Raw genomic sequence first — 25,711 nt, 5'->3', positions numbered from 1 at the left:
AAGGCTGGGATGGCCTTCGCAATAGTTAACCTTATATATATTAAAGATAATCTCCGTATCAAGGGGCGAATCATGTCGGAGACATATTTATTTAGTCGCAACATTGTTTATTGTTCCAATGAAATCTAGAAGAAGAATGAGCATATATCCGGTCATTCTAGCCATGTCTCATTGCCAAAACTAGGGCTTTGACATTTTCGTCCTGTATAGCGTTCCTGCAACGCGTCACTGCGTTTGTCGCTGCTTTTCCCACTGGCATATAAATACAAGAGAATATTCACTGTTAGAGTCTGTTTCATCGACGTGCCATTTATTTAGGTGCAGACGAAAGAATAGCATACCTCGGAGTCGAGCCACTCGCTGAACCGCTATATTCAATTCTTTTAAGGTTTTAGCTAGTTCCTTGTAGCTCTTCATTCCAATCTCGTGCTCCCTAATCAAGTCGCCATTAATGTTTTTCAGTTGACACACTCTTCTTCGCATATCAGCCATGTCCTCGAGGATCCTCGCATCTTCCAATCTTATTACGATATGCTTCAAAAGGGTCGCTCCGCCCGCTGCTTCCGCTTGTAGCCTAGAATCGACCTCTTTCAATCCTGCGCAAGAGGAAATGTCAGAGGATATATATCATCGACGTGATATCGGACGGTTAAACCTTCTGCCCTTATCGTATAGGCAAAAATAGCGCGCAGCTATTATATATATATGTATATACCTTTGACGCGTTCCAAAGCATCTGACATTTTGCTCTCTTCGAGAGGAAAGTTTGCCTCGGCCGCGAGCTCCCTCAGGCCCAAGTACATGCTCAGCGATTGAACAATGTCACCAGCGAATGACGAATCCTCGGTTCGAACGTTAATTTTTCCGCTATGATTTGCCATGAAGCAATGAAGCTTATTATCGCGAAGCCCGCGTAGCCAGAGCTCGATGCTACTTGGATCGGGCGAGTCATCTCTCAGCTCGAATTCTTCGACAAATATGAAGCTTTGGTTCAACCAAAGTGCGATGCGTTGGGGCCTCTCCGCTACCTTTTCTCAATCGGACCCGACAAAACGTTACTCGAATTTATTAATAACTCATGCACGCCGCGCTTTCGTCTTATATATTTAAATTACCTCGATTATAACGCCGCTTTCATTCAATTCTTGAGAAATAATAGCTTGCGGACGTCCGATGACTTCGTACATGCAAAATCTTGGTAGCTGTCTCGTCATTTCAAAAACCTTTGATTCAAAGAGCAAATACTCCATATACTATGTGTGTGTGTGTGTGTGTGTGTGTGTATACATGCGTATAACTTTTAAGACGCGCGCGTTGACAGAGAAATTGTTGGAAAAGCATATATACCTGCAATAAATCAGCGTCGGGTGGACCAACGCAGGCTTTAACGTGTATATCGACTGTACCATTTTTGGAGGGACGAAGCTCGATCTCGAGCTCCCCCCTCGGATGATTTGGATGCGAGACAAGAGTTTCCCCTTCGAAAACACCCTCCGCGAATACAACTGCACAATGGACCTATATATGTATGAGATAAATAGTTGATTAGAGAGGCCTGTATGGAGGGAGAGAGAGAGAGAGCAAAACCGATATGTGGAAGATAATCCTTGTTGAGATTCACCACTAAGCCCGGTCCTGCCGCAAGTCCGAGCCGTGCAGCACCTCTTGCAGCTACAAGACTGACAGCCAGCTTGGTACCGTGGTACATACTTGGAACTGATGCAGCTCTTTGCCTCAATTCCATTTGTAACGCTTGTTTCTTTGCCAAGAGTTCTCTCACCAGCTCACCAGGCTCCGCAGTCTCCATTAGAGAACCAGAGCTATATCCACGAACTAACATGTGATCTTGTTATATATATATATATATATATATATATATATATATACTGCATGCATGTACCATCTCTTTCAATATATACACATACGATTGCAAGTTTCATTACCTTCGCCGGTTGTAGAGACTATTACCAGATCCGACCGTCCTGTTCTTCGATAATCCGCTTCCACCAGTCCAGCTATTCCAGCGTTCAGCTGCACCTTAAATATAACTTCCCCGGAGCTACAAGTCCTAGCGTCGACTTTTCCATTGCTCCAACCAGTTATCAGCTCCGATGTACCATCCCCGTTAATGTCATAATCATTTATCGCCACAACTTTGTGCTTCGACTGTACAAAACATACTACATTTTAATACAAACGCCGCGGTATAGAAAAATATTGCATGCCTTGTGATATATCTCATCCGTTGATATTACTTTGACACGCCATAGCCTTACACCTCCCTCGTACATTCCTATGGTTCCATTTGCTACGGAATATGCAAATTGTCTATTTGGAAGGCCTGCTAATGCCGTTACCGATGCTGTTTCTCTTGTATCCCATAATATAACATCTTTCTTATGCACCTTTATTTCATAATCCGATGTTCCAGTTAAAAGCTAAGTCACGGATCGTCTCTTCATTAATACTACAATTGGGAAACTTACAATTCTATATACGAGTAACCACTTTTTACCTCATTTTCACCATCGCCATCAAAATCCAAAATTGCCAATGTAATTACCATATCACCCATTACGGTCCAAAATATTTCGACCCCTTGCGAATCTAATATCGTTATGGAGGAATTCCCTCCGACAATTGCTACATGATTCGAAAGCCATCCCAGTCTCCCAATGATCATACATCTTGTACCATCCGACACCTAATCTCAATATATGTCAGGATAACCAGAAATAAATTGTTACTCGCTATTACAAATTGAGAAGATACCTCTTTATAAAAAAGATCTGAATTTTCTTCTATGTGGTATGCTAAAACATGAGTACTAGTTCCCACCAAAAGGACATCTCTCTCGTCGTCTCCAAAATGTCCAGTGCATATTGACGTTACCTATATACAAAACATTCAAACTCTACCGTGTATATGTATATAGCTTTCTCGAAATATTTATGTTACAACTAAAGCATTTGTCACTATAACATACTTTTAACAAATGCATTCATTCTCAATAAAATTCACATTGCTGCAATTACATACTGTGCAATCCACTCTATCTTTCGACATTAGACAATCTTATAAACAAACCTGGCTGCCAATATTTAATTCTGCAATCTCCCCAGACCAAGATAATCTTCCATCCGAGCGATCGTCTGTAGTTTTTACTACTGGTTGACGATGAGGACTGTGCAGCAGCACGTTACCCCCTACCGTAGCAGCCGCTAAACAAGCATGGGACCCATCAAATTTGCCACTAGTCACAAGTTTAGGCTCGATACGTTTATGAATATTTAGCGAAAACGCTGCCATGAAGAAACGTACGTTAAAAGGGTATGACAATAAAGACAGATATTTCTTATGTTTGCCTCCTAAAACCATAGAGACATGTATTATTGATTTTTACCGTGTAATACATATAATCCCTACTTTACCAAAGTCTTACAATATTGATTTACCCATGAATTTTACTGCTTTTACTCTTTTATATAAATAGCCTTTCAATATCAGTAATACAGTTCATTATAGTAATGTAATTGCTTAATTAAATAGACTTTATTTCAAATATTTATGACTTTATTTGTCCAACGCTTGCACTTTAAAATATTTTTACACATTATATCTTTACTGAGATGTTATCTGACATAATTTATTGTAAATAATAATATTCGTATGTTCCATTTATAAATTAAACTCCTCGCAGATTGACAGAAAGAATGTAGGTGAAAACTTAAATATATAATACTAAGCTTTTATAAAGTATTTATGTATAAAGTATTTATGTATAAATATTAACAATTTCTTTAGTTTAGCACAGAAATCTAGCTATATTTATATATTTTATACGTACTGCAATTATGAAATTATGCTTTAAACTGTAAGTATTTTACAAGCCCCTGCTTTTGAAAACAGAAAAAACATTTGTTTAGTAAAATTCTCTTTTGCAGTCGCTCACTGCCTTTGAGCGCTTCCACCAACAGCCCCAGCCTCTGGATTTGTTGCGGATGTCAAAACAACGAATATCAATGCAGGAACAATATACATCCACTAAAAATTACACATGTAAATATATAAATTTAATAAAGTATATGATTTAAAAATCACAAACAACATCCATTATCACGTACGTATTTTGCCAGGAATGATCTGTTATCTTTGGCTTCTCCTCTTTCCCTCGCTTCACGTTCTCGTTCTAGCTTTTGAATATAAGTGGCAGTATCGGGTACTGGTCCAACATCAGGATATTTTACTACAACATTGGTTGTCCACATTTTGGTAAATGGATCGTTTAAACTGCAAGGGCCAGGAGATGACATAGTAACTGATATGGGCTCGGCTGAACTATCGAGCCATATAGTTAATATATCTTCAAGATCGGATCCCAGTAAATGACACTAAAAATATAAAAAATTAATAATAGCATAAGCTAAAAGGCGTATCCTTAACAATATTTATATCAACTTCTTTTATTTTTACGACAAATAAACTCACTGCTGGCACAGATGTTAGGAATGTTACTTCGCTTCCAGAAGAAGTACGAGCCACAGCTTGTAACCTGTACTTTTCATCGTGCTCAGCAAGAGTTTTTAATTTGATTATTTCAGATTGCTGAAAGCCACTCTGCCCAACTACAGATGCACCACTTCTGACACTGGACACCGTTACATTGCCTCTTTCTGTATAGATTGGAACTGGATCATTATTTATGGCGTGCAGTAACCTTATTTGGAGCCATCCGTCATAATCTAGCTCGCTCTGATAAATGTTAAAATTTTTTTAAAATACTACTCGACCAGCAGTATTAGTATTTACCTTTTACAACTATCTACTAACCCCAATTGTAAACGACGAAACGCTCAAAAGCAAAAAAGTGACATATAACAAATACATGTCGTCACTATTAGCAGTATTTTATACCGACACTCAACATTCCTAAACAGAGTTGCCAAGTCCGCCATTTTTAATATATAAGGGGAGATGTGGAAATTCCGCTTCTGTTCATAACCTCTAAAATAAATTCTTAAATATTTAACAATCAGATATATTTAAGAAATTTAAAATGCAGAGTTGCTGCATTCGAGGCTGTGACAGCTATAAGCATATTGCCACAAAACAAGTAACTTATTTCAAGTAAGTTTTTTATTTCTGTCACTGCCTTTATGATTATTATAGTGTTTACTTCTTATATGGAATTAATGAATTAAATTATTACAGATTTCCTCTGCAGGATAAAATACTTTTGAAAAAATGGTTTGACCAAATTATTTGGCAAGATTGGGAGCCATCAGAGCATGATCAAATATGTAGCGCTCATTTTACAGTCGATGACATTGATCTACAGCCTAAATATCCACGTTTAAAAGCCAATGCTGTACCAACAATATTTCCAGAGTATAATAGTAGCGCAAAATGCAAAGGTCTAGTGATTGAAGGAAACAGTAAGCAGCAGTATAAAACAAAAGTTGAAGAATCATCAATACTGACAACTACTTGTCAAGTCTCTACCCTTAAAACTGCATTTAAAGCATTATCTGAGGCCCCATCGCTTATAAAATTAACCCCTGTCACTCAAGGACGTTTAAGGAAAATTTTACCAAAATACAATAGCAATACTAGTTCGTCCTTTCATATTGCGCCCACCAGAAGTAATGCAGCAACAATTACAGAACACAAAACTGGCTCCGTTACCAAATTAACTAATACAAATAAGTGTATAGGAAATAATATTACAATCCCTGTTAACAATATAAAAAACCCGGTGTTACAAATTATTATTGATAAGACTGAAAGTAAAAATCAGTTGAGAAAAGGAGCTATTAAAAGTGCTACTGCAGTACAGCCACTTATTCTTCAGTTGCTCCCTATTCCTCCTAAACAAATTAATGTAGTACAACCAAATAAGAAAATGCTTAATCTCTCCCTAAATAATAATGTTTATAAAGTAAATAAATTTTGTTCAATGGAAAAACGCGATGCTTTAAGCGATAGACTAAATGAATCTAAGCCCAGTTACAAGAAGTACCACGAGATCAAAAGGAATCAAATTAATAAAAACGAAAATCATATTAATGAACTAAAAATTAAAAGAAAAAGAATCTGTGTTAAAATAGAAGATCCAGAAGGAGAAGATGAATATGAAAAATTATTGAGGGAAGTTAGGAAAATTAAAGAAGATATGCTGATGGAAAATGAAAATATTATTGAGTCAAGCTCAAATAATAAGTCTAATTTACATAATGCGCAAGAAAATTCAAAGAATTATGTGGATAAATCAAATAATAGCATGTTAAATTCAATGAAAGATGAGCATGAAGAAATAATAGGAGTGGTGGATGAAGAATGTTATGAAATTACTGAAGTTATAGATGAGTCAATAGGTGCACAAATCAAAATGGAAGATCATGATTACAAGGATGAATTTTTAGATCCTGTCTTTGTTGATGAATAGTGCAAAATAATTTCATCATTAATAATGTATACATGCGTTAAAAGTTTATTGCCTTTACTTGAATTATTTAAACCGGATTAGTAAAAAGCAATTAAGTTACACTTTATTAAAATGACAGCAATTATTCTACAAATTTGTACCATGAAGAATACAAATGATATATTAAATATAACAATTTCTTTTATATTCATGGTAATGTTTCAGAACTGAAAAAAATGTTACCAAATATATCTAATATATTATTTATATTTACAGATTTCAATGTAATTGTGAATAGTACGAAATTTTATATTTCAATTACTGTGGAATAAAATTCATTTAAATGTTAACTCTTTTCAAATTGACTGATATGTTTCATAGTACTTTCTATGTACTAGTTGATTCGCGTAAATTATCTTTTAATGTCATTTCGTCTTTTTGTAAGCTCTGCCCAACTGTAGAATCTACACTGGGTAGTAGAGTATCTACCTTTGATTGCGCAGAAAGCTTTGATGTAAATGAATGTATTTTAGATACATTGGCATCAGCTACACTAGTTTTTATAGGTAACAACAGAGCAATTGGCTCTAAAATATTTTTCAAGTCAAGATTCATTGTAGCCTGCAACACAAATGTTAATTTAAAAATTATGTACTTAAGAATCAATTAAGTATATTACCTGCTGCTGTAATGAGCTTTCAGAAATTCCTAGATGCAATGCTATTTGATTGAGCGGAAAAATTGCATAAATGCAGTATTGTATGTAAGGTATTAAATGTTCACTTAAGCATTGTGCAAACCTTATCATATTTTCTCTTTCAGCAGTAGTAAAGGCCTGCCAATTGTTTTATATGATTAATGGAACAAAATAAATATATTTTTTTAATAGAAAATACCTGTTGTTCTTGTTTGTAAAATATAAGCATAGCTTTTGCAACGTTGAGCAACGACTCTTGTAAATGTTTTACGAAAAACGTTGATAAAGATACTGGCGGACATAGCCTTAATTCGTTAAAGACTGATATTAGTCCATTACAATATTCTGCTAAAGGATAAAATTCTACAAGCTGTTCTGGTGGATTTTCCTTTAAAAAGTATAAATGTTAATTTTTTATATAGAAAGAAAATCAATTTTTAAGAACCTACAGATTTTGTAGCAGCATCCATTCTTATATCAGTTCTTTGTAATTTATTAATTAATGTAAATGTTTCCATATCTTTCTCAAATTTCCTTGTTGTATTTCGTATATTATTCTCCAGCTTATCACCAATAACTCTTATAAATATTTCCGCCATTCTTCCACTGAAATCTGCACCAACTCTACCGAACGATAATGCAAAGTATGTACATTGACCCAGTATGGAATCAATGGAAGTTACTTCAAGTAAATCTTGCTCTAATGTCGTAAGAAATTGGCTTATCTAAAAATAAACTACTACATTCACTTAAATGATACTAGATTTGAGCATATATCAAATATACCTTCACTTCGAGCCAGTGATAAAATATAGATGATTCATTTACAGCTTTATCTCTTTCTGATGTTGTTATGTCATCATCATTAAACATTGCCCTATACTGCGTTATTATATTAAATAAATGAATCCTTGATAATTCTATCGTTTTGGTTATATGAAGATTATCTGTGGATATGCAAGGCTATAAATTTATTTATATTTATTGTTTAAAAGTGAAATATTCTCAGCTTACAATCCTCTTTTGGAATAGCTTGTAAAAGACCCTGAAGCCAGCTATCTCGTGCTTGAAGAAATTTTATTCTGAGCTCTGGCTCTGTAAAAGCATCCATAGATCTTAAAAGCCCAATGAGTTGCAAACATCTAGGGAGAGGCAGATCTCCTCTCAAAGAGTTTACTACTTGTTCAACCATGCCAGACCAGCTACTTTCAATATCTGATACTATAGACTAAAGAATGTACAAACATTATTATAATTGTAATAAAGAATTCTTTGTTGTATATACCACATACCGCAATGATAGGAATGTGCCCATGCTTAGCACCTAGTTGGCGGGCATATTGAGATAATTCTAATGCTTCATTATATTGATTACTTCTTAAGCAAGACTCCATTAATTGAGGCATCTCTAAAACTTCTAATAATTCTGCATTTCTAGTTAATGTTAAACTATTTATTCTTCTGTGTGAATTAATATCTTTAGAAGTGTTACAAAACTGCTGACATTTTTCAACAAATTGTGGTATCTTTTGTATAAGTTTATCAAGACGGCCTTCAGTATCACTAAACTGCTGGAAAATTTCTCTGGAGCTATCTGCAGTTTGAATAAATGTTTTATAATTGGTAAAAACTAGCTCTTGTGTCGCTTGTAAAACAACATTTTTTTCCTGAGTTAGTAGATCAGGCTCTTTATCTAAAAAATATTTAAGCATTTAGCATGAAATAAAATTGACTAATATTTTCATATATACATACTCAGCTGATCGACATCAAATCCCCCTAATTTTGATAAATACTGATACAATTCTGGACTCTCTTTCCAAGAAGCTGTAAAAGTTAATTAATTAAAATCTTTACTGTATAAATATATATGTTAATTGAATTTGAAGTATACATGATATTTACCTATTAAACCTTCACGAAACACTAAATCTATTACTTTCTCAGTATCAACATCCATTTTAACAACATAAATAATACATACTACCTACATATAGAACAATCAGCGTTGCCAACACCAACTGACACCATTGACACCAACCAACACCAACTCTTGTCAATTTCAATTAGGGTTTTTTTCTCTGAGTTTCTTTACCGCGGCTACGTTCAGTAATCTATACTGGTTTCTCAACGCTGCGAAAAATACTCAATATATGATTGGTCAAATTGAAATATCACTGACCGTTGAACCAATAAGCATTGGGTAGAAAGCACCTTATGGGCTGCAGTTATGGGTTTGCAAGCGGCCAATGGTTGCGTTTCAAATTTTAAGCGCTAAGGTAGCGCTATATCATGATTGGTCAGTTGAATCAATTTGACCAATCATGACACGTATCTTACCTAGCACTACCGTAGCGCTAAAGTTTTGAAACGCAGCCAATGGTAATGCACAGAAAACTGGAATGCCCTCTATATGTCTAAAATAAATGTATTTCGAAACGCAGGCGCAACCCCACCCATTACCTCGTGACAAATGCAACTTTTACTTCCGGCTGCCTCCTCCCCGATCCCGACCGATCTGAGTTCGGCTCTCCTACAAGGCAAAGGCACTAGATTTTTTGGTTTAGCAGCTCAGTATTCTTGCGCACTAACTCTAATATCCTATATCATCTATTACTTATCTCAACTGCAGTTGCAATTTGCAGTTCTATATCTCCAAGGGATATATTTTGTTTGTCGTATGTCCATCCAGAATCTCAACACATTCGGTAAATATAATATTTTGTGTAAACTTCAAACTCGTCGGTGATTTGGTGGTGTTCCAGAAGAAGGTTTTGTCAAAATGGCGATAGCGTCTTCCCTTGCGCTACAGTGCGTAATTGAAGATTTTTTCCCAAAAAGATTTCTTTACCCTGCCAAAATAGTTCATGTTACAAATAACATATATCTACAAATAATGTTGTTTTATTTATTAATAATAATTCAATTATTCGTATAATAGCCAAATTTGCCTCCTCTTTTAGACCCGTTTGCAGATGCAATTAAGGGTTCAGATGATGATGTCCAGGACGGTCTTGTGCATATAAGGATTCAACAACGAAATGGTCGTAAGACCTTAACGACAGTACAAGGACTCTCTTCTGAATATGACTTGAAAAAAATTGTACGGGCATGTAAAAAGGTAAGCGTGAGAGGGAGAAAAAGAGATAGAGATAGAGAAAGACAGAGACAGAGACAGAAACAGAGACTGTGTGAGGTTGAGGAAGACGTGAATGTATATGTCAGAATGGAGGGGTTTGGAGGACAAGAAAGAAATAATGAAAGAGAGAGAGAAAGAGAGAGAGAGAGAATGAGATCGCTTATATTGGTTTTTAAAACTTTGGCGCATACATCGCGTCTCTTGACACTTTTAAAGGCTGTGCTATAATTAGAATTGACGCGGATTAAATCTTTTCGTTCGATACAGAAGTAATAAAGAATTTTTGAAATAATTTCAATGAAATGAGACAAATGAATTATTAAAATAGATCACAGCTTCGATAAGATTGTAAATTATTTCAATACTTTATTTAATAGCTCAAATTTCTACAAGTTTATTTTTGTATAAATAAGGTTATTATAATTAACTTAATGCTTTAGAGAAAAATGTTTAAACTGATATTTGATTTTTGTCCTGCAAAGACAACTATAGAAAGATTTATTTCTTATTTTTTTTTTTTTTTTTTTTAAGGAGTTTGCCTGCAATGGAACAGTAATCGAACATCCAGAGTACGGGGAGGTGCTCCAGCTGCAGGGGGATCAGCGCGAAAATATATGCCAGTGGCTTACAAAGTCAGGTCTGGCCAAACCTGACCAGCTAAAAGTCCATGGTTTTTAAATAGCAAAACACCAATGTCACAACCTGAGGCAACAGTTCCATTTTCATCAACTTATCACCTTAAATTATCTGTATCAGTCATTGCAACTTGTTGATACTTTGTGGAATACTCTCATAATATACACACATATATACATATTCAATAAAAGATTATATAAATATATACATATATATATTTATATGTATATATATGTATATGTGGTATATATGTATGTATGTATAACAAGATCAGTGTAGGCACAAGATTTTATCAGGAAATTTTATAAAATTATAGAAAGCAATATTTTACAGTCTTATGTTAGATAATCCACAGAAGATATCAAATTTAAAGTAATAACTCTAATGATAGAATTTTGAGAAGAGGCAAAATAATAACATATATACAGCATATATACAAGTAGTAACAGATGGGCCTTTATTTTGGTATTAGATAGTATGTATCTGGGCTCGATAGACGTGTTCAGAGAAATTACAGCACTCTTTTTTAGGATTTGGATTGGTTTTATAAAAAATAACAAAGTAATATGTTTTGCTTTTTAAGTACAATGAGAATATAATTCAATTTCTACTAAACATCATGTCTACTCCAATTTTGTGCCTTGTTAATTGTGTTTATTAAAACCTATTGGTAAGAAATTTCTTTTTATTTTTCATTTTCAAGCAGTATTGACAGTTACTTTCAATAAAAATGTAGCTATTATGATTGAATAAATCGTATTCTGTTCGATCCTTTAACATGCTATTCCCTAAAAACTGTTAGTGTAAAATAACAAAAATTTTTTATTCATAATACATTTAAACAGCAATATGTAAAGTACATCAAATATATTATACTGTAATATCATTGTGAGTAGAAAATGTTGCGATTGAGAGTTCTTTAGCACCTTTTATTAATTTACAAATATATTTGTATACATACTAATCATGCTAAAAATTAGCTTCAAGTAAAGAATTGTTTTAATACCATATACTACCCTTTTTTTGAACTTCTTTTGTACTGTATGTAACTGTCAACAGGAGCAAATTTAAATAACATCATAGTTTTAAATAACAATCACATTTATATTATCAAGTAAAATCTATGTGAAACGTTAACAGTCGCTGATGTAACAGTGACATCACTTTGTTCTCACTAGTGTTCAATAGGTCTTATAAATTTGAGGTAGAATATTAAAATTCATAGGCTGCTCTCTTTTTGTTATTAGCTCGATTAATATTTGTAATAATATTAGATAAATGCATTAGAGCTATGAATGGTTAAAATTTTTTAAATATTCTGGATAACTGTAAATATGTAATAAGAAAAAAGTCTTATTCTCTCACTCTTTTTAGTTCGACTGAAAACGGTTTTTTGCTAATTCTATACATATATGAAATTAATCATACCGCCAAAGTTGATCGTTATACTGTTTTTTAAAAGCTTTTGGCATAAGCTTCTTTCTCTCTTTCTCTCTCTTGATTATAGGTTGATAAGAATAAGTTTTGCGAATTGATTTTAAATATCGACGAAATTAAAAATATTTCTTGTATATTTTCCATATATATTTACATTTCTTGATGTATGTATTCATTAAAATTGTAAAAATTAATAAATCGATTAAAATTGTATTGTATAATAAGAATATTTTTTATTTTATTTAATTAAAAAATTATATATAAGACAATAATAATATGGGATGCAGCGACAAACGATGAGAGTAAAGTAGTATAAAATGTATATATTTATTTTAAATGAATTGAATATAATTCGTACCATTTGTAAGGAGATAAAATGAAAGATAAACAGCTAGAGTTTTATAAAAAGAAAATCATAGTGTAAATGAGATGTTTAAAATTTTGGCGGGTATACAAGAGAGTAGCTAATTGTAAAGTGAATGAAAGAAATGCCAGTAGACGTCACTCGGATCGGACTACATACCAAATACCAAGCAGCGACCCACAATGCATCGAGCCACGGCATGTGCCTTTCTGTGTCGGCCATTTTGTAGTTTCCTTGAGAAATTGTGTTGAGTTGATTCATCCTCTCGGTAAGAAATTAGCAAATTTATCAGACGGCACAGCTCAGATTAATATCGAAATGATGTAGAAGAATAAAAACACACGTTTGTGGCTAAGTAAGCTTAACATAGGGGTGAGGAGTAAGATTTGATTTTTTGTACACGGTCGTGTGCCCTCACGATACTCTTACACCTCGAGAACGAGCCAGTAAACGAAGCTGCAGAGACCTATTGATAAAGGCACATGGAATCCGGGATTGTTTCGGGATGAATAGTGATTTCGGTAACGACATTCGATACGCATAAGTGTAATCTCTAAGTGGTTGTCACAGTACCTACACGCGCGATGCTTGTTGGCCCGGCCAACACACCACTCTATATTTGGCTAGTCTCATCCAACATATTGCATATCTTGTACTTTCAAAATTTTCACTTTTTACGCCATAATTTCTTCTAAAGTCTTCTATTAAAAGGATATTATGTGACATTTCAATCCGCATGTGCTATGCTTCTATAGAATCTCAACAAGAGCATCATAAAGCATGAGCCATTATCATGCAGGAATCTCTTGATTACATTTTACAAACCAATCATCATTTTATAAAATTATTTAAACATCTCGCCTTTTCTTCTTTTTATGTTCACCTAAATTTGAGATTACTACCATAGTGTCAAATTCATTTCCTTTTGAATAGCTCATCAACATTTCTATAAAATCTCTAATGCCTGCATTTATCTCAAAAGTCTCAGAATCAGAATGGTCTACCAACTATACAATATTGACTGATACCTATACGCAATAAGCTTTTTCGCTTAATTTCCAATTCACCTACATGAGCTTATTAATTAATTATGGCATATCTAATGTTATTAACTTATTATCAATTTAATTAGTTGAACATTTTAACTTAATTTTCTAATACCCCTCTTATACCTTTCTCTTTATATCTATCCCTATCTTTCTATAGTAGCATTTCATAATATTAAAATTTAGAATGAAACACTTGTATAACACCAACGAGTAACATATTTCTTAAGCAACAGTATGTCATGGAAATATTGCAATGACAACAGATTACTTTCTTTATACTTTACATTGACATGCAAAATACAAGAGGTCATATTTCAAGGTTACTGACTTATTCATAAAATCAACCAATAATTATTAAGCAGAAAGTTTTCGTTGACTATTGTTACCTTTGTATTTATTTGTTTTGCAGATTGATTTATAAATATGTATGAAGTACAGATTTTATTGTTGAGATAAAATTGTTTTCTGTTAATGAAATGGAATCATCATGGAGCTTAGAGTTTTCTCAATTAGCAACCTATCGTTAAAATTTTTTGAAACATTTTCAATAAAGATATATTGTATTATATCAACCTTAAATTTTTAAACCATAAAAAGAGAGATGTTTTGATTAAATAGTTTATAAATGTCAATTGTAAATTGACATGTATGAAAAAATTTTATTACAAAGTTTATTTTAACATAAATTGCACAATCAGTTTCTTATTTCTTTTTCATAGGGTACGTGTACATGAATGGGGACATTGGGAAGCTTCCACCAGGGGCGGTTTACCCAGCCACCCCTGAATCTTTGGGTTCTGTTGGAAGTCCAATTGGAAATAGTGCATCTAATTTAGAATATAGTGTCATGAACGGAACACCAAGTGGAAATGAACTAATACTTGATACAGGAGCTACCAGCATAGAGTCTTCGTCTCAGCATGCTATAGGAGTAGGTGCTGCAATTGGATACAATCCATTGGATATTACTACTGTAGGTGATGCGTCAGTCTCATCTGTTCCAATGGCTGAACTTTCTGTCCCTGGGATACCTCTGGAACAGTTGAAACAATTGCTCTCTTCGCAACTGGAATATTATTTTTCTAGGTACATTTATAAATCTGAGCAAATGAATTAGAATTTTATTATAGAAAATTTCACTTAAAGTACCATAAAAATGATAAAAACCTCCAAAACTTTTCTTTTTTAGAGAAAATTTAGCAAATGATACATATTTATTATCTCAAATGGATAATGATCAGTATGTACCAATATGGACAGTAGCCAATTTTAATCAAGTTAAACGATTAACAAAGGATATAAAACTTATAACAGAGGTTTTAAGAGAATCTCCTAATGTTCAAGTTGATGAAGAAGGGCAAAAAGTGAGACCTAATCATAAAAGATGTATTGTCATTCTACGTGAAATACCAGACAGTACACCACTGGAAGATGTCAAAGTTAGTATTATACAAAAATTTCTAAAAGCAATATGCTTTGTATTTTTCTCTATATTAGTTTTATTATTGTATCAAATATCTCCTTAAAAATAAAAAATATTTACAGAATCTCTTTTTGGGAGAAGGCTGTCCAAGGTTTATTTCCTGTGAATTTGCACACAATAGCTCTTGGTATGTTACCTTTGAATCCGATGAAGATGCTCAAAAGGCCTATAGGTTTTTACGGGAGGAGGTTAGAGAATTTCAGGTAGGAACATTGATTAACAATTTTAAAATAGTATTTTTTCTTGAATCATATGGATTGCTAATCGTACAAAAATTTACTTATGGAAAATTTTCAGGGAAAGCCAATAATGGCACGCATCAAAGCAAAACCGATGAATAGGCTACCTATACCGACAGTGACTGGAGTTGGTGGTATCAAAAATGGATATAGAACCCCTCCACCGCCTTCAGTTTATGATCCGAGTAGCTACTCGGCTGGGCAACAACGCTTCTTGTATTCGAATGGTACTACCATGCCACAAACAACAATGTCGCCATATGCTAATCAGGTGCATCTTTATGTAAGTAGTTTTCTAATTTTCATATTTATAATAATATTTGTGAGAAACAAGCGGTATTAAAAATAATTGCGTGTAATTTGGTTCTTCAGCATCAACCATTTTACCCACCTGGCATGATGCCGTGGGGACCCGCGAGTCCAGCTTATTTTGATATGTCTGGTGTTTTTACGATGAATGGAATAACTCCGCACAATACATTCAAACCACAAAACACGAGATACAATCCGCGACACAGGTAAAGAAGGCTTGTTATGGTACTTTTTAATACTAAAGCTATTATTGTGCATCAAAACAAATCTTTTGCAATATCTTTATTATAGTGTATGTTTAAATTAAAATTCGGTTATTTAGATATTGTCATGGAAGTGAGTAACAAAATACAAATGCTGTATAAATATGAATTACAGAAATAAGCAAAGAAATGGACCTGATAGAGGGAATATGGGAGATGGTAGCAGTGGTGGTAGTGGCGGTGGCGGCAGTTGCGGTAACAGTAGTGGCACTACTAGTAATATTAGTAGTAGTATAGTACAAATGGGACGGACCTTCCATCCTCTAATAAGTAGTGGTGGACAGGTATCGAATATAGGATCCTCGATCCCAGCGTTTTCTTCAAATATGCCTATAACGAAATCAGCTACTTCTTCCTATCAATCGGGCACAAAGTTTCATTCCTCACACACAACTCCATTGACAGGGGAGAGCCAATTTAATAGTAGCCATTCAAAAGGCCCGCCTGATAATGATGTTCAAAACTTGGATTCAGGACAAATTCAGTTTCCACGTCATCGTATACACCGCAGGACCAAAGATCAAGACACGTTAACTAAAGCCAACAATAACAACAATCAACTACCGGCTATCAGAGAATCTACCATAACTAGCAACAATGCACAATGCAATCGTGGGGCACAATTTGATTTGGAAGCCTCCGCTTTTCCACCTCTTCCCGGTCTAGATGCCGATCTTACAAAGTCTCACAATGCTTCCAATGAAATTCCAGGGACAGATGGTTCATTGTTGTTATCACAAAATAGACTCTCGGATGTGGTGAAGGGGACTGCAAAACTAAAAAGTACGAAAGAAAAAGAGACAATGATCGCGAGTTCTAGTGCAAGTACGGGGCCAGGAACTTCTCATTATCAACAACATCAGCAGCAATCAACAGCTTGCAACAATAGCAGCAGATCGACGAGTCCAGGTTCAGGCCCAACAGTACCAGTAGCACAGACCTGTGCTGCAAGCCATTCGAGCTTGACAACGGAGACTGTTGCGGCATCTACAATTGAATCTATTACTACTACTACCAACACTACTGTTGCTGCTGTCTTGACTGCAGCTATAACTGCCAGTGCGAATTTCACTGGTTCTTCCTCATCAGCCTTTTTGGTGCCCGGTACATCCCCGTTGGTTGTATCCACCGCCACAACTCTTGTTGCTACTACTGCTACTGTTTCTACAACTGCTACCGCTACTGGATCTACAGCTTCGAATTCTAATCCTTCAGCAAGCCACACAGACTCTACAGATATTGCTCTCAGTACCATCACTCTTACTCCCCCGTCGTCTCCCGATAAGTGAGTGTGTTTCATTTTTATATGTAAAGTAATATTCATATATATATACATACATTCAAGCTCTTGGCATACAGGTAAATGGGCCTATAGTATGTCTTTTATTCTTTTTGTGACATTGGGAATTTAGTACACAAACTGTTTGATTCATTTTTCAAAACTAGAAAGAAATATTGAAAAAGAGGAGCATCTAGCCTTTGTATTGCTTTAATCGTAACCATCATTCTTATTACTGTGGGCGTGTGTACATATATAATTTGCATGAGTCAGTCACATGTATGATGTGATCATTTTTTGGGTTAATTATTAAATCCTTTTTTTCATTTTTTCTAAAGAAAAGTAACATATTATTTTCAAACGTATACATTTTTATAAATGCGTTAAATCATCAGTTTTACACAGGCTTTACATACTCATTTGTTCTCGTAAAAAATACAAAATAATTTCTAATTAAAATATATCTTAAATTTAAAAGAATATATGTTTTAGTAAATATTTTTTTTCATTGGTACTTTGATAAATTTATGAAAAAATAGTAAAATTAGTGAAGGAAAAAAGGTCTATGTAACGTAATTAAAATAAGTGTACACATTTTTTCGATATAACGGGAATGTAATTTAAATTATTTTACCTTATAATATTTTGATGTAAAATAAGAACAATAATTATTAAATAAGTATAATAATTTTCACTGAGTTTATAATATCAGTACATGTTGTTTAATTGGTATTGTATATCCATTATTATAATTTTCTAATTCTTTTAACATCAAACTCTGCTTTATTCTGTTTATGTAGCGAAAGTAAAATAGAAAAGAAATATTTCAAGCACAATATAATTTGATGAATGCCAAGATGAGAATTTGAATATAATATAGCCCCAAAGAGCTTATCAATTAGATTACTGATATCATACATACATCCACATTTTTTGCGTACACATATACCGGGTGACTGGTTAATTCTAACCAAACGCATAAATTAGGATAGTATAAATAATTCTAAGAAAAAAATTTCTACACCATTTTTAAATTTAGGTCTTATTCTAGAAGTTATAAGTATTAAAAGTTACTTAATTTGCGAATGCTTATTGATCCGAATAGGATTCTGGTGAAATCTACCAATAGAAAAAGATGAGTAGATTACACCACAACTGAGAAGTATCAAGTTAAGCACTTTTCAATTTGCAATAAGTACTTTACTAAGGGCTGGATTACATTATTTAAAACTACCTATTACGTTTATAAATATGGTTTTTATTTTATTGTGTTATGATTATATTAGATTATGTTAATTATATATGTTATATGACATCTTTTGCACAATATAACATTACTTGTTTGACTTATTTTTAAAAACAGTTTCAATAAATCTTCAACTCTTAATACAATGACAAGCTGTAATATTGGGTAACATGGTTCAATATTAATTTGATAATTGCAACAAAATCATATTGTCAACGAGAACAAATAAATTGTGTGCCTGCTAGTTGTTTTAACCATATATTGCAACCTTTGCAAGACCTAATCCTATTATTGGCTAATTAGATGTCTATAAATATGTATGTGCATGAACTGGATTAAATGCATTTCAGTAATTCATTTTTAACGTAATTAATGTTATGTACATATTTATAATTATGCACGCTCAGGTTTAGACCTTTATTACCAAAATACACCGCTGACAGATCTGTAAAGACTGATGGCACTAACATGGTGAATGGCGTGGACGAAGCTGTAACCACTAATGCACACGTCACGGAAGAATCTGAGCTAGTGACGAGGTGTGACTGCAACAACGCTACTCCCGCGCAAAATCAATCTTCACAATCTGGAGTGACTTCTACATTTCCTTTGGTAAACATAAAAACTACCATATTATTATATCAATTTTCCTTCTGAAATATGACTTTTATCTTTATTTAATCCTTTCTACTCTATTATGTGATTTTAAGAAACTAAAATAAAAATGTTAAATTACATTAATGACTACTAACATTTTTGAATTATAAAGAAAATTTTAATTTTGAAATTATCCCCTGTGCTAATCAGTGTTAATTTTAATGTAACACATTGATTATTTTATTGTTAGCATGTACAGGATCTTCTGATTTTGCTACATCATGAAAAAAAATAATCATTAAAAAATGATATAATATATAATATTTTATTTGTATCTTAGGATCTTACAAGGCCAAGTTATGCCCAAGTAGCACAGCATTGTCGTGAACTACCTTGTACAAAACACAAAACCGATGAGAGGGATGGAAATCTTTAAGCTAATATGTATGTATTTAAAAATCTATCGCTTTATCATTTTTTGATAAAGGTTTAAATGAAACATTTTCTCATTAAATGATTTTCTATAAACTTTTAGATACTGCTACGAAGAATGATATTCAGCAGTTACCCTTTGAGAGGAATAAATGGAGTGAATTTAATTGCTTTGCCCTAATGTGATTTGAAGGGCAGGAAGAAAACTTTTTACATTGTACAGAGACTTCGCCTGCAATGAATGTAGTGTGGTATTGATTAAATATGGATTATCACACATTGTTTTCAAAAGACAGTAATTCACCCTATAATTGAGATATGTTTGCTGGCAGGATAATACATTGTGTAGGAGAGTATTGTTATGCTTTGGTTCTGTGATTTTGGAGGTACATATTTGTTAGCCTGTAAAAATGTTACACTAAGGTAATAATCTTTTGATTCCTTTCTTCCCTTCCCAATTTCGCCTTTTGCATAATACAGGGCCGTAACTGAGAAATGCTTCACTTTGTGCCAAATCCTGATATATGCATACAGTTAAATATGCGTTCTATATAGGCAACGAAACATAATGTGCATATTTTGTTCAAATTGATCCTTTTTCAAATAATCTGACGGTAACATAACCAATTATGGACACAGAGGAATTATTTCAAAATACTTTCTACCTGTTCTTATATTTTACTTTATTGTTTAATCGACTTTCATATGCAATCAGTTTCAATACATTTTCCAGAATATTGATTACGTCGATACTGTGTCAAAAATATTTCTCAGAATATTTTGTATAACGGCAACTTTTAAACTTTGTTGTCTTTTTTTTACGATTGTTTAAACAAAAAAAATATAGAAATACAGTATATACCACAATGAGTTTCATTTGTTCAGATTAGTAAATTTATCGAAATATCTGTTAAGAAATTGTCAAGTTTAAAAATAAGCTAATTAATACAATACAATATATGAAAAAAGATCAAATGTCCTAACAAAGTATCCTTGCAAGCGCAGACAGAATATCTTTAACCAATCTTTCATTATTATGTAACAAAGATAAATTTGTCCTTATTTTCAGTAATTTTTAATTCAATAGAGTAGCAGCATAATGTTATTGTTACCGTATGTTTTTTGTTATTCTCTCTTAGCATAGAATAAGGAAAGCGTTATATAAGAATATTAAGCACTATTTCAGAAAAAGATTAGAAAGATATAAGAAACAATATTGTTATTATGCTTTATTATTCGTAACAAAGCTCATATTTTTCCATTAAACCATAAAATAAGTGTTTCAATTTTTAATATTAATTATTAAAAGTGTAAATAAAGATACTTTATAATATCTTAATATCTATGAATGTTTATATATTTAGAACAACTGGAAGTTATTGTTTACAAGAAAATTCTAATATTACATATATTAGAAAAAAAAAGTTCATGTAGGTTCGGCGCATTTTATTTTTGATTAAAATTTATTGATAATTAAACTTATATATACTATATACACGTGTAAGGGCGTGCACGTGCGCGTATGTGTGTGTAGATATGTAACCTAATTTTATATGAATTAATAAAGGAAAAAACTTGTCTTTTTCATTATAAGATCGCAGGCAATATTGTCAATGTTTTTATGATGATTGAAAGGCATAAACTGATAATAACATAATTTTCTATGAAAATGTACATTCAACGAAAGATATAGTCAATTTTGAAAATATAACGATGATTGTACCCTGAATTCTATCTGAGTCTAGTCTTTGCTAGATGCTTTAAAAATATTTTATACCATTTAAGCTAAGATCAAATATAAAATATTTCCCGTTTTCGGTATTCTGGAAAATGTTTTGGTGAAGTTTTTGTTTATAATTAAGGCATTTCAAATACCTAATTACGGCACTGAACCACTTTTATTATGACGTTAAACTGTTACAAAGGATAACATATGATTAAGAGATATGCTTTAGCGAAGTAACATAAGTTATCGGAAACAATGGTATTTGAGCACATATTTAAGTGCCTCAAGAGTTGTGTATATTACAGGAGCTTGGCTTTAGATGTTATGCAATTATATGTACCTAAACATTATAGTAAAGAGCGCATATGATATATTTGTTACTGATATGCGTAAAGAAACTAAACTAATAGATGCTAAACAAAACGAATGAAACCAATCTCCTGCATAACGAAAAAATAATAAACCGAAAATCCTATAATTTAAGTTTGCGATGCTGCCTTTTTTTACATGTCAAATTGTTAAATAAACAAAAAAGCGTTGATTTTGCGCAACTTTGAATTATAACTGCAAACTGCTTAACTTTGGTTTATTCGTTGTCGGTTTTTGCTGATACAATTTAAAGTACTGACATATTTTTATTGTTAACTATTATATCTCGTCAATTCTGTTTGACTAAACACAATTACAATGGATATCGATAATGTAAATATTAAAGTATATATACCGCTTTATTCGAGAAAACCATTTTTTTATTGATAAATCCAATTTAAATGCACTCATTTCTTTTATTCTATTGTACTTTAAGATCCTATATCTTTAAAAGTATCTTTTAATTCGCACAATACGTACCTATATTACTTAATTATCGCACCATTTATACTTTTTCAAAACTAATACAATTATTTTTTCATAAATGTAATTAAAATAATGACAAAGTAGTATTTGTGTTAATTATTACTGAACTATTTGCATAGCATATAGGTATAACTCTTTATAATCATCAATCATTCTTAAGTTTATGAACACACATGTAAATTTGTTCCTTTTTCCATGCTTTTAAAGCTTATCGAAGTATCAATATTACGATTCTGTACTTTCCACCAAATGATCAAATGCGGTTTAATGAAAAAGTTGTACAAAATTTAATATTTTTGTAATATTATTAATGTTAAAAAGTGAAACCCGGCGAATGATTATAAGATATTAGTTTTGTAGCATATCAAATCTTGAATTAGAACAGACAAGTTCTATAATTATTTTGCGTGCATTATTAAGGGTTTATCAATAAAAATGAAAAAAAATGGACGAGTGATGATAAACTGATAATTCTGTGAAAATTACTTGCCTATTTTATTATTATTATATTGTTGCTTATATTAAATATATAATTTGAGCAAGTTTTTTGTTTGAATTAAGCACTTTTATGAGGACATTTGCGATGATTATTCATATACATTTATTGTTTATTTTTCTTTTTTGTTATGTTTATTGAGATTGTACGGTAGGTTCGGTAGAAGAAAAAAATCTTACCCTTTAAGATGAAGACATTGATATATTTTCTTTTTTTCATTATTAATGCGTCATTCATCGTGTGCTTTTTTTTTAAATAAAATTGCATGTATTATTTTATAGAGTAATTATCTGCGCGATAAAAGTTCCTCTTTAAGATATCGAGCGAAAAAATTTGAACTATTGCCTCGAAATACAGTACCGTCAGTTGTGTGTACAGAGAAAATTCTCGTCAAAGATTTATTAAAAGAGTGTTTTAACGGCATTTAATTTTAAAGGACAATTATAGTTACCATATTTTATTGTGTTGCTTTTTGTTAATATTACAGTTACAATATCATGTCTGATAAACTGTCGCTATTTCATGCATCAGAATAAAATGTGAATAGATTAAACGCCCGACTAAAATACAATATAATAAATGTGCTCCTATTTGATAGGCTAGGGGCCTTGAAAGTCTGATTTTTTAATTATTATGGAACTTTCTGTATTATAATAATATAGTCTACGGCGCGCGCGCGCGCGCGCGGTCGTTGATTACTATGTAAAGTAAGGAATTTCAAAATTAAATATTAATTACTGTTATTCGCTTTAATCTTATTTTAACACTAATCTAATTCTAAAAGCCTATTGTGCGGACTCGATTAAAATCAAATATTGTTTAAATTAAGGATATAATAGTGCTGAGGATCGTTAAAGAAATTGATGGAAAGACGAGATAAATATAGAATTCGATATTTTTACTGGGGCAAATTGCTCTATATTGATATTCAGACAATTCATCTAGAACTCTCTACCGTAAGCGGTATTAAAGACAGTTGAGTAAAAAGAGAGGGACATTTCTTTAAATATATATTTATACAATTTGATGTTTTTTGAAAACTTTGTTGAGACATTTTATCAAAAGAAGAACGTCAGCCTCTGAAATTCAACATCGTAATCAGCATACAGTGCATGTAATTAATTTTTTTACGATTTCGTGTTTAGGTTTCTAAAAGAGATCAAATAAATCACGGTTTGCCGAAAGAATACAATTATTTATTAGGCAACCTATAAAATGTGCTCCATTTATCATGCACTATCGATTTTCTAGTATAAGCTCTCAAAATTCAAGAGAAGAAATTCTTTGGAGAAAAGTTTGTGTTTGATATGATAGAATGCTGCTATTTAACGGACAATATTTTTGAAGAAATGTCGTTTTTTAAATCATTTTAAAATTACTTGAAATTTTTTTTATATGGTACCACTATATTTAATTGTATATTTTTGCAACTTACCTAAACAGCCCTCAAAAAGTGTCTTTGCACGTCTTTCATTTTATTCGGTTGCTTGATTGGAGGATATTTCGATATAAAATTCCATGTGTGTGTGTGTGTGTGTGTGCGTGTGCGTGTGCGTGTGCGATAGACTTGGTTAAAGTATATAATAGCGTAATTGATAGCTATGCTACTACCGTAGGTCGCTCGCACCTTCGTATACAATAAAATTGAAATATTTCGTAAACGACTCTAAAGCTTTCCTTACAGAAACAACTTTCTTTTTTTTTATGCATAAATTAATTAAAACATATATGGTATCATTTTAGTTGTTTAATATAAAAAATAGGTAGAACCAAGTAAGAGACACTGATCCCCTTGTTTTTATATGCGACGTCGCACATATGTGTATATAAAAGTATATATGAAATTAAAATATTAGTTTATCATTATAAGAATACATCAAGAATTATTTAATTCATCTGCTCAAAATATTAATAATTTTAACTTTGTAGTTTAATTGAGAAAAGTGCTTCGATTCAACTCAGCCTCAGCCGAATGATGATTATAATTAAATATCTATTAAAGCTTATAAATTAAGCTAAGAATACAATAATTTTGTATAGTGTACCAGTAAAAAATTTTCCTTTTATTTTAAATTACTCATTTTTATCTGTATTCCCCCAATCTCTACTAAAATCAACCCTACATTAATTTTCTACTTAATAAATTTATTAACAGATCAAACGTATAGCGCGTTAAAATAGTTAAGGAAAATGTTTTTGTCGTATTTTAAAGTCTAGACTCCCAGAAAGATTACTATATACATATATATATATATATATATATATATATATATATATGTGTGTGTTATTACTTTAGAAATATCAATAATGGGTTGGTCAAAAATTTTAAAAATGTGTATGCATTTGTAATAATGAAAATGTCACTCCACCTCAGAAAAACTCGTGAAATAATATCTGACAATATTAAATCGAAGGAGTAAATGTGTTAAAATATAGTTTCGTATATTTAAACTTCTCTTAGACTAAATATATATATATATATATATACGTACACCATCAAAGAAGTATACACATCTTACAATAAATAGTAGGTAATAATAAGACTAATTCGGATTAAAGTCACATGATCGTATAGTGAAGTCACAACTATAATAAATCGGAACAATCATGAGAAGAATATGATATAGCTATTATAAACAAACGCCCACGCGCGAATTTGTACATATTATATATATATGTACATATATAGGGGTGAATCATTTTAATGTCCCACCCCTAACAATTTTTTTATTTGCCATTTTAGAGAAAAATGCTTCCAATAAAAATTTTTATTGCTTTGAGGGAGAAAACAATTTTATGCCACATATTAATTTGACCTTGGAAGGTTATTTGAATGTTACACGAAGGTAAACTTTAGTTTAATTCTAAATGGAATACCTTATATATTATTACATTCATGAAGCTTATCTCAAGAACTTTCCAAAATACTGTAATCATTCATCTTTTCATCCAGTCGTTCACTCTGTATTTCAAACTGAAATTGCATACACGCATGTGTGCATGGGTTTATTAAAATAGCATGCCTATATAATCACTA

The 25,711-nt window shown here is 32.2% G+C and overlaps 6 protein-coding genes across 8 annotated transcripts; 3 read left to right on the top strand and 3 right to left on the bottom strand.

Moving 5' to 3' along the window:
• Positions 1-8: 8 nt before the first annotated feature.
• LOC136778758 (Bardet-Biedl syndrome 2 protein homolog) lies at positions 9-3,598 on the bottom strand. The gene is made up of 11 exons (XM_066735876.1): positions 3,088-3,598; positions 2,773-2,892; positions 2,516-2,704; positions 2,256-2,438; positions 1,944-2,166; positions 1,622-1,833; positions 1,348-1,518; positions 1,116-1,223; positions 716-1,028; positions 342-596; positions 9-252 (listed from the first exon to the last, which is right to left on the bottom strand). Exons 1-11 carry the CDS (start codon positions 3,376-3,378, stop codon positions 158-160), a joined length of 2,160 nt encoding a protein of 719 aa, XP_066591973.1. The 5' UTR covers positions 3,379-3,598; the 3' UTR covers positions 9-157.
• Positions 3,599-3,747: 149 nt separating this feature from the next.
• On the bottom strand, positions 3,748-4,972 carry EMC10 (ER membrane protein complex subunit 10). Its single transcript, XM_066735881.1, has 4 exons — positions 4,831-4,972; positions 4,489-4,752; positions 4,125-4,391; positions 3,748-4,044 (listed from the first exon to the last, which is right to left on the bottom strand). Exons 1-4 carry the CDS (start codon positions 4,885-4,887, stop codon positions 3,949-3,951), a joined length of 684 nt encoding a protein of 227 aa, XP_066591978.1. The 5' UTR covers positions 4,888-4,972; the 3' UTR covers positions 3,748-3,948.
• Positions 4,926-6,447, top strand: LOC136778760 (THAP domain-containing protein 5-like). The gene is made up of 2 exons (XM_066735878.1): positions 4,926-5,127; positions 5,212-6,447. Exons 1-2 carry the CDS (start codon positions 5,057-5,059, stop codon positions 6,443-6,445), a joined length of 1,305 nt encoding a protein of 434 aa, XP_066591975.1. The 5' UTR covers positions 4,926-5,056; the 3' UTR covers positions 6,446-6,447.
• Positions 6,448-6,798: 351 nt separating this feature from the next.
• On the bottom strand, positions 6,799-9,228 carry Cog8 (conserved oligomeric Golgi complex subunit 8). The gene is made up of 9 exons (XM_066735877.1): positions 9,027-9,228; positions 8,877-8,948; positions 8,414-8,814; positions 8,136-8,349; positions 7,908-8,068; positions 7,571-7,846; positions 7,321-7,509; positions 7,104-7,259; positions 6,799-7,045 (listed from the first exon to the last, which is right to left on the bottom strand). The coding sequence occupies exons 1-9, from the start codon at positions 9,079-9,081 to the stop codon at positions 6,812-6,814; spliced, it is 1,758 nt and encodes a 585-aa protein (XP_066591974.1). The 5' UTR covers positions 9,082-9,228; the 3' UTR covers positions 6,799-6,811.
• A 351-nt stretch (positions 9,229-9,579) lies between these two features.
• Positions 9,580-12,537, top strand: eIF1 (eukaryotic translation initiation factor eIF1). The gene is made up of 3 exons (XM_066735882.1): positions 9,580-9,829; positions 10,085-10,242; positions 10,792-12,537. The coding sequence occupies exons 1-3, from the start codon at positions 9,595-9,597 to the stop codon at positions 10,936-10,938; spliced, it is 540 nt and encodes a 179-aa protein (XP_066591979.1). The 5' UTR covers positions 9,580-9,594; the 3' UTR covers positions 10,939-12,537.
• Positions 12,538-12,851: 314 nt separating this feature from the next.
• On the top strand, positions 12,852-24,740 carry Larp4B (La-related protein 4B). 3 transcript variants are annotated; one of them, XM_066735249.1, is made up of 10 exons: positions 12,852-12,965; positions 14,466-14,832; positions 14,936-15,185; positions 15,292-15,432; positions 15,527-15,751; positions 15,841-15,986; positions 16,159-17,328; positions 18,976-19,180; positions 19,506-19,609; positions 19,701-24,740. In XM_066735249.1, the coding sequence occupies exons 2-9, from the start codon at positions 14,477-14,479 to the stop codon at positions 19,599-19,601; spliced, it is 2,589 nt and encodes an 862-aa protein (XP_066591346.1). In that variant the 5' UTR covers positions 12,852-12,965; positions 14,466-14,476; the 3' UTR covers positions 19,602-19,609; positions 19,701-24,740. The 3 variants fall into 3 exon arrangements, with proteins under 3 accessions (XP_066591346.1, XP_066591347.1, XP_066591345.1); XM_066735250.1 differs by having other exon boundaries at positions 12,898-13,218; positions 19,012-19,180; XM_066735248.1 differs by having other exon boundaries at positions 12,898-13,218.
• The last annotated feature ends 971 nt before the right edge of the window (positions 24,741-25,711 follow it).

Source organism: Prorops nasuta, unplaced genomic scaffold (genome assembly GCF_024137725.1).
Source record: "Prorops nasuta isolate Cenicafe-Biocafe unplaced genomic scaffold, Cenicafe_Pnas_1.2 PNAS00014, whole genome shotgun sequence".
NCBI lineage: Eukaryota > Metazoa > Arthropoda > Insecta > Hymenoptera > Bethylidae > Prorops > Prorops nasuta.
Note: the sequence above shows the minus strand (reverse complement) of the source record. Positions and strands in the feature narration are given on the sequence as shown.